The 8,713-nt window shown below is 34.6% G+C and overlaps 1 protein-coding gene across 7 annotated transcripts in view; it reads right to left on the bottom strand.

Annotated features, from left to right (window-relative positions):
• Positions 1 to 1,544: 1,544 nt before the first annotated feature.
• MRPL1 (mitochondrial ribosomal protein L1) overlaps positions 1,545 to 8,713 on the bottom strand; it is a 107,273-nt gene continuing 100,104 nt past the window's right edge. The window contains exons 12-13 of one of the 7 annotated variants that reach the window (XR_010841031.1): positions 5,351 to 5,390; positions 1,545 to 3,083 (exon numbers count right to left, since the gene is read on the bottom strand). Coding sequence is in view for 1 of the 7 variants with exons in the window: in XM_067035893.1 (XP_066891994.1) it covers positions 3,061 to 3,083 (23 nt within the window). In the remaining 6 variants the exon portion in view is untranslated. Of the gene's footprint in view, positions 4,609 to 5,350; positions 5,391 to 8,713 lie in introns of all 7 variants that reach the window. The other 6 variants (XR_010841034.1, XR_010841033.1, XR_010841032.1 and 3 more) reach the window with 6 other exon arrangements.

Raw genomic sequence — 8,713 nt, 5'->3', positions numbered from 1 at the left:
CTCTGAATATACTAAACAAAACAAAACAAACAAACAACCCTGAGTGTATGCTTTAAATGGGTGAATTACATGGTATGTGAAAATTCCAATTAAAAATAAAATGCACAAACAACAGGGAAAACCAGTGAAATTCAAGCTGATATTTTATAAAGATCAATAAAATAATAAACTAGCTTAGAAGAATCAAGAAAAAAATAAAGACATGAATTACCAATATAAAAATGAAAAAGGGATATCACCATAGATTCCATATATATTAAAAGTCAAAGAGAAATGTTTTAAACATATTTATTGCAATAAATTTGACAACTTATAAGAAACAGACCAAGTCCTTGATAGCCAAAATTTACAAAACCAAAACTGGCAAAAAAAATAAATAAATAAATACCTGAATAGCCCTATATCATCTGAATAAATGAAATAACTTAAAATCTTCCAACAAAAAATACCCTAATTCCATATGCATTCACTGGTGAATTTTATCCAACATTTGAGGAAGGTATAATAGTTGTCTTAGAGAAAGTTTCAGAAAATAGAGGGACTACTTCTCAACTTATTATGAGTCTACCATTACTCTGACACCAAAAGTAAAGCTATCACAAGAAAAGAAAATTAAAAACCAATCTCTCTCCTGAGCCTAGTTGGAAGAATTCCTAATAAAATATTATCAAATCTTAGCAACATATAAAAAGGATAATACATCATGACCAAGTGGGATTTACCCCAGTAACAGAAAGTTGGTCTAACCTTTTAAAAATAATCAACGAATTCACCATGTTAACAAACTAAAAAAGGAAATCCACATGGTTCTCTAAATAGATTCAGAAACACCTACTCAGGAACGACAACGACAACCAAAGACTCTCATCAAATTAGGCATAGAAAGGAATTTCCTCAAATTTTTCTTGCTGAGAGCCATTAAAGGAGATTTAAATAAGTTGAGAGATATACCAGTCATGGATTAGAAGACTCAGTATTGTTAAGGTACCAGTTCTCTCTAGTAGAACTCTAAATAGAACTCTTCATTGAATCTCTAGTAGATTCAATGAAATCTCAATCAAAATCTCAGAAGCCCTTGTGGTAGAAATTGACAAGTTAATTCTAAAAAAAATTTTCTTTTCTGGGCCGTGCTGCACAGCTTACAGGATCTTAGTTCCCCAACTAGGGACTGAACATGGGCCACCACAGTGAAAGAGCCAAATCCTAACCACTGGACAGCCAGGGAATTCCCTGATTCTAAAATGTAGGTAGAAATACAAATTATATAAAACAGCCAGAACAAATATTTTTTAAAAAGAACAAAGTTGGAGTGCTTATATTTTCTGACTTCAAGACTTACCATAAATTACAGTTATTAGGACAACGTGGTAGTAGTATGATGACAGACAAACAGATCAGTGGAACAAAATAGAGAGTTCAAAAATAAACCTATACATATATGGTTAATATATTTTTGACTAAGGTGCAAAGTCTATGGAAATAGTCTTTTCAACAAATGGTGCTGGGGCAACTGGATATCAGTATGGAACAAATATACTTCCTTCATGACATCATGCAAAAAATTTATTTGAAATGAATTATAAAGTAAAGGTTAAAACTTATTAACCTTACAAAAGACACGTAATAGAGGAAAACACAGAAGAAAAATTTTGCAACTTTTGTAAGGGAAAAGATATATTATGACACAGAAAGCTCTAACCATACAATAAATATTAATAAAATAGTCTTTATGAAAATTATAAAATTCTGCTCTTTGAAAGACACAACTAAGAAAATGAAGTCAGTCCTCAAATGGAAGAAGATATTTGCAATACATATATTTGACAAAGGGCTTGAAACCAGATAATATAAAGTAACCTTACAATTCAATAAGAAGACAAATAATCCAACTTTTCAAAAGAGTGGAAGATATGAATAGACACTTTGTACTAATTACCAAAGGAGAGAGAAGAATAGTTAATTAGCACATAAAAAGATGCTTAACATCATTAGTCACTAGGGAAATGTAAGTTAAAATCACAATGAGATATCACTACACACCCACTAGAATTGCTAAAATTAAACATTAAAAATCCAACTTTTCCCAGGGATATGAAGCAATTTCACCTTTCAGACATTGCTATTGGGGGTATAAAATAGTACAACCACTTTGGAGACCTATTTGGTTGTTGCTTATGAAAGCTGTCACCATATGACCTAGCAGTTCCATTATTAATCCAAGGGAGAAGAAAGCAAATGTCCACCAAAAAAAGTTTGTACATTAATGTTCAGAGAAGTTTTATTCATAATAACCACAAACTGGAAACAACACAAATACCCATCAACAGGTGAATGAATGGATAAATACATTTGGCATATCTATACAATGGAATATATTTTAGCAATAGAGAATTATCTATTTGATACATGCAGCAATGTGGATGAATTTTAAAATATTAAAACATATACATAACAGTGTATGATCCACCCATATGAAATTCTACAGCAAGCAAAACTATAGTGACAGAACACAAATCTATTGTTGCTTGGAGCTGAAGGCAAGAATCAGTACAAAGTGTACAAGTAAACTTTTGGGGGTGACAGAAATTTTCTGTATCTTGATTTTCATCATGGTAACATGGGTGCAAACTTTTGTCATACTAGGTGAACTACACAGTCAGTTCTACTATAATGTTTGTTTTCAAAAATGCAAACTTGTTTTAACACGATAACAAAAGTTTTTGGTATTAACTTGACTTTTAATTTTACATGTGATTTCATCCACTAAAAATAATAGATGAACATAGAAAGCTGCACGCAACTGAAATAAGCCAAGTATAAATATATATCATGCTAACCTTTGTGCTATTTTCCTACATTTTACTTCAAACTGTTATAAACCCCACCATACACTGTTATTACATTTGCTTTTAAAAGGTAATGTCTTTAAAAGAAAGGATACAAATCAGAAAAGCATTTTTCGTATTTTCCCACATATTTTCCATTTCTGGCATTCTTCATTCATTTGTATGGAACTGGGTTTGTACTGGTATCAGTTTTCTTCCTCTGGAAGGACTTGCTTTAACATTTCTTATAATTCAGGTCTGCTGGAAATAAATTTTCTGTATTTGTCAAAAAAGTCTTTATGCTTCTCTCATTTTTGAAGGATATTTTCACTTGACATAGAATTCTACATTAACTTTTTTTAAGCATGTTAAAGTTATCATTCCATTCCCTTGCATTATTTCTGACAAGAAATCAGTAATTCTTATCTTGGTACCCCTGTATTTAATGTTTCTTTTTCTCTCTGGCTGCTTTTGAGTTTTATGTTACCACTGGTTCTCAACATATTGAATATGATATGCCTTAGAATGGTTTTCCTTTCAATTATCCTGCTTGACGTTCATTTACTTAGATTTAGAAATCATAGTTTTCATCCTGTTTGTTAAAAATTAAGCCATTATTACTTCAAATATATATTTTCTGGCTCCTCTCCCCTGCCCTTTTCAGATACTCCAATTACACATACGTTAGATCACTTTGAATATTCCTCAGATCACTGAGGATCTGGCCTTTTATTACTATTATTATTTTCATTCTGTACCTCAATTTGTATAGTTCCTATTGCAGTATCTTTAAGTCATGCTTCTTTTCTTCTGCAGTGGCTATAGGTGTTAATCCGTTGGTGAATTTTCCGTTCAGATACTGCATTTCTAAATTGCATTGCAGCTCTCAAGTTCCCTTTGCCTTCTTTAATGCCTTCCATTTCTCTCCTCATTATGCTCATGTTTTTCATTATATACTTGTACATATTTACTATAGTTGTTTTAAAGCCCTTGTCAGCTACTTCATTCATCTCCATAATTTCTGAGTCAGTTTCTATTGACCGATTTTCTTCCTTACATATTCCTTCCTTTTTGCATGTCATAATTTTTATTGGGTACCAGACACCATAAAACTGTGTTCTTAAAATTTTGGATTTTGTTTTCTGCATTTAAAGAGTGTTGAATTTGGCAGGCAGTTAACTTCCTTGCCAGTCAATTTGATCCTTTTGAGGTTGTTTTTAAAGTGTTATTGGTGGTCCAGAGTAGCCTCTACTCTAGAGCTCTTTTAGCCCTATTTGAAGGCACAATTGTGGGGTATCTACTGAATGCCCAGGATTTTCAATAATGTCGTGCCACTCTGGTGGTCAAAACTCAAATGTCTCTCAGCCACATGTAAGTTCTAGGAATTGTTCAACTTAAAGCCCCCAATAATTGCGTTTAGTCTAGCCTTGTGGCATTTCAATCTATGCAGGCCCTTCTTAGCACAGAGCAGAAGTTTCAGTGAACGCCCCTGCAGAGTCTTGGAGCTTCCCTGCATAGCGCTTACATCTCTGGTTCCATGCCTCACAAACTGAAGCTGCCACAGCCTTCCCCAAATCTGATCTCAGTGACTTCTATAAAGAGACTGCCATGCTTTCCTTGGTTTCCCTCTTCCTGTGCAGGGTCTGGAAAGTGACATCATGCAGAATGCTGAGGCTTTTGTACAACTTATTTGTTTCCATCCATTCAGAGAACACACACCCGTACCGCATGTTTTCCAAGGTCAGCAAATAGTAGCTTCAAATATTTTTGTCCAGTTTTCTAGCTGTTCACAGGTAGAGGGCAAGTCTGGTATAAGTTATTCCATTATGGTCAGAAGAGGAAAGCTAGAATTTTTTTTTTTAACCTAGTTTGAGCTATTTACATGTTGGGGCTCACATATTATCCTAGTATTTACGATAACAGCAGTTGATTGTACCTTCATTTTATAAAATAATTTCATTTACATTACCTGAGTAGTTTTCACAACACTTTGAGTTAATAAAGGTGACCTTTCTTATGATTGTGTTATAGCCAAAAAGATTGAGGCTCACAAGGCAAGTGAATGCTCAAAGTAACACACTTAGTAAGGGTTGGAGCTGGGAATATGACATTAGCATAAACTACTACTGCTAAAACTTATCTCCTGGTTTCACCTATATCACCAAACTCTTTTATTTTTCATCCATCCTTCCTTCCTTCTTTATACCCTTCAGGTTTTAATTATCTTTCATCTTAGGTTTTAATCATTAGCTTTATCATTTTAGCATAGTCAAAATTTTTAAAGAAGCAACTTATTCTCTAATATTTCACTTTGAAAACTGCTTTGTAATTCACTACCATAAATTATTTTTAATTTTAATTTCAAGTGACAAGCTATAATCAATATATATCATACCATAACCAATATACTCCAAAACCATAGAGGCTTCTAAAGGTCTCCCTAACCCCCAAACTGTCAGTATTCATCTGTAACCCTGTATCTGCATCATCTTTCCTCCTCTTTCAAGTCATTTCCCCTAACTTACTTTGACCTATGAAGCTGCAGCAAACTTCTCAGAATTTTTCCTAGTCCAAAAGACAAAAAAATCAATTAAATATTAAAATAGAAAGGAAAACAAAAAATTTTAAACAAGAATAAAATAAAAGTAAGCCAGCTCCTCAGTTAGCATGACTAAGTAATAGATTTAAATGACAACTTTCTAAGAATGAGTCACATTTCTCTCAGTATAATATAGGGCCAACCAACGATGGCAATACTTAAGAAAATTTTAAGACTCAGCTGATTACCTTGTACCTTGAGGTACAGGATGAAGAGTGTTTTAATCTTCCATCACACTTCTATTCAACAGTGTGACTACGTGGAGCACTGTACTAAGAAAAAAAAAATCTGAAACCACATAGAAATCAGTGGGAAAACATTCTGTGAGTCACGTCATCTATCATAATCTGCCTGGTTGGAAACAAGGGATTGACAGAATGTGAGCCAGGTATTTGCAGTCTCCAGTCTAGGTTAAGAGTAGTAATATTTGAAATTGCGTAATATACCAGGAACAATAATTTTAAAACCTTAAACACCTAATTTTACCAAACATGGGATTTAGATATAAAGAAGGGGTAATGTTTAAAACCAGGTTCTAGAGTCTGATGGAGGGCACTTTATTACACAGGATAATCCAAATCAAATTAATCCTTTCCCCAGAAGATAGTAACTTGTTGGAGTCAGAGAATAACGGATTTCTTCCATCTCTTTTAATTTTTTAAAGAGAAAGTTGTTTTGTAAATCCCATAAAACTCTAGATCATCTGGTAATTTTTTTTTTTAACAAAATAGAGGCTTTAACCAAACAGCAGTAAAGGTACAAGGGGCTGAAAGGCCTGAGGGGGCACAAGGCAAGAGGAGCCAGGAAGGTGGTGACCCTGGGGAAGGAGGGAGGCACTGGGCCTCTCCTGGGAAAACTATCTGACTGTTGTGGCTCCTGTCCCAGCCTCTGCCCAGCTCACCAGCCCAGATGCAAGGGACAAGCCCTTGTATTGTGCTTCTCAGGTGACCCCTTTTTCCAAAGGGCATGTGGGCCCCGATACAGGGAGAGGGTAATGAAGAAGGGCAGGAGTGCTGACATGCCAGCAACCCCTCACCCCTAGGGCGGGTCTGCCCAGCCTGGGCCTTACCCGACCTCAGAACCAACTTCAATCACTGGGGAGTGACACCCTACATTCTGTCTTCCCCGCTAATGGGATTTTTACATTCTTCAGAAATTACTGGACCACGTCAAGTTCAGCAAAATGGTTAAAATGAAAAAGATAAACCAATTATCGGCAAGGATACAGATCAGTGGGAAGTCTCACACACCGTTGGAAGTTATATTGGTACAACTACTTTGGAAGACTGTGAAGCATTATCTACTATAAATGAACATATACCTAACTTATGATCTAGCAATTCTGCTCTTAGGTATATATCTAAGGGAAATACATACAGATGCTCACCAAAAGAAGTGAACAAGAATGTTAATAAATAGCATTATTTGTAAAATCCCTAAAACCTCCCCCCAAAAAACTGTATAAGAATGTTCAGAATAGCATTATTTGTAATACCTCAAATTGTAAAGAATCCACATGTCCATCAACAGTAGAATGGATAAATTGTGATAGATTCACACAATGGAATATTAAAACAGCAATGAGAATTAATAAAATATAAATACATACAACATGGATGAGTTTCATAAACATACTGAGTGAACCTGGGCCTCCCCCCCCAAATGCTTATGGTAATTATTATTCCATTTACATAAAGTTCAAAAAGAGGAATAACAAATACATGTTCTTAGAAGTCATGATAGTGGTTACCTTGAAGAGGAGTATTTTTCAAGGAGGGAACAAAGGGGTTTCTGGGGTACTGGTATTATCTACTTCTTGACCTATATGCTAGTTCACTTTAGGAAAATTCATCAAGTTGTTCATAGTTATGAATTTGTATTGTAAGCCAATAAAAAGTTTCCTTAAAATTACTGGGCAACACCAACGATATATAGCTACATAGGAGAGCTAGAACTTGAATCATTATAGTTTATCTCTAGGGTCTGTGCTCTTAACCACTATACTATTTTAGCAACCTACCTTAAAGAAGTACTTGCTAATACTATCTATTTTTAAATATGAAAAACCTACATATGTCAACAGGCAATTAACTATTAATGTAGGAACATAATTTGTACAAGTATAGAAGATCCACATGGAGCCACAAGAGAGGCTGATTGGGAGAATCATAGAAGTTTTGCTGTATCTGATTTAAACTTTTTACCATGGGAATCTGTTCATGTGTTCCTATTTATGTTTCATAAAATGAAATTGACATTTCTCCCCTCCAAAAAATAAATGGGCAACATTTTTTTTGCAAAGAATATTTGCTATGTATGTAAAAATACTTTGAGTAACAAAGTAAGTGTTTTTAGTTCAAAGAAATACATTGATTTCATAGAAATCATAGGAAGAGACATTTAATAAATATTCAAGGAATGAATGACCCTTAGAGATTTGTTGACCCTCCTATCATTGCTATTAATTCTTCCTAGTCATTCATCAGAGATAGTGACGTGGTATAGTGGGCATCTATTGGTCTTGCCTGCCCAGCACCCAGTGAGCTCCTTCTTTTGGTAAAGGCATTTCAATATTCCCCCTGGGCAATTTCTTCTACCCTACTGCATGCAGTTTTGGTGAGATTATCAATTCTGCCTTCTCCTGACCAAGGAGTGGGCGTGTAAACTAAACTAGGCCAAACAGACTCTTTCTCCTTAAAATTTAAATCTTGAGTAGAGTGACACAAGGTCAGAAAACAAATTCACCTTGACAGTAGCTCTCTGAAGAAGCTGTCCATTGGTTCATGCTACTTAGATCCCTTAAGCTGCACTGCTTCCTATCCTTTCCAAGCACCAGTTGTTTAACTTTTCCTTAGATTCTGTGAATCACTACATATCCTTACATTACATTTCTTCTCTGGTTAATTTCTGTTGACTGTAACTGAGGAAACACTGAAACAGCTGGATGTAAATATATTCAATAAAAAGGTTACTACAACTTTGCAAGAAAGTCCATAGTATTTAACTTTTGCTTAACTTTTTGCCAGAATTTGCTTCCTTATGAAGTCTATATTAGTCCTACCTCTACTTCTGGAGCTTCATAGTATAAATATACTCCATCTTCTAAATGGCACACATTTAAAACTCTATCATTTATCGCCAAACACTTTCTCAGAAAAATAATTTATTTTCAAATTAAAACATATATGACTACTACACACTCACTACAATGGCTATGACAAAAAAGACAGACAATTCCAAGTGTTAGCAAGGATGTGGAGAGACTGGAACCCTTATGCACTACTGGAGG

The sequence above is a fragment of the Kogia breviceps genome, chromosome 6, assembly GCF_026419965.1.
Source record: "Kogia breviceps isolate mKogBre1 chromosome 6, mKogBre1 haplotype 1, whole genome shotgun sequence".
Taxonomy (NCBI): domain Eukaryota; kingdom Metazoa; phylum Chordata; class Mammalia; order Artiodactyla; family Physeteridae; genus Kogia; species Kogia breviceps.
The sequence above is the reverse complement of the archived record's forward strand: the minus strand, read 5'-3'. Positions and strand labels throughout refer to the sequence as shown.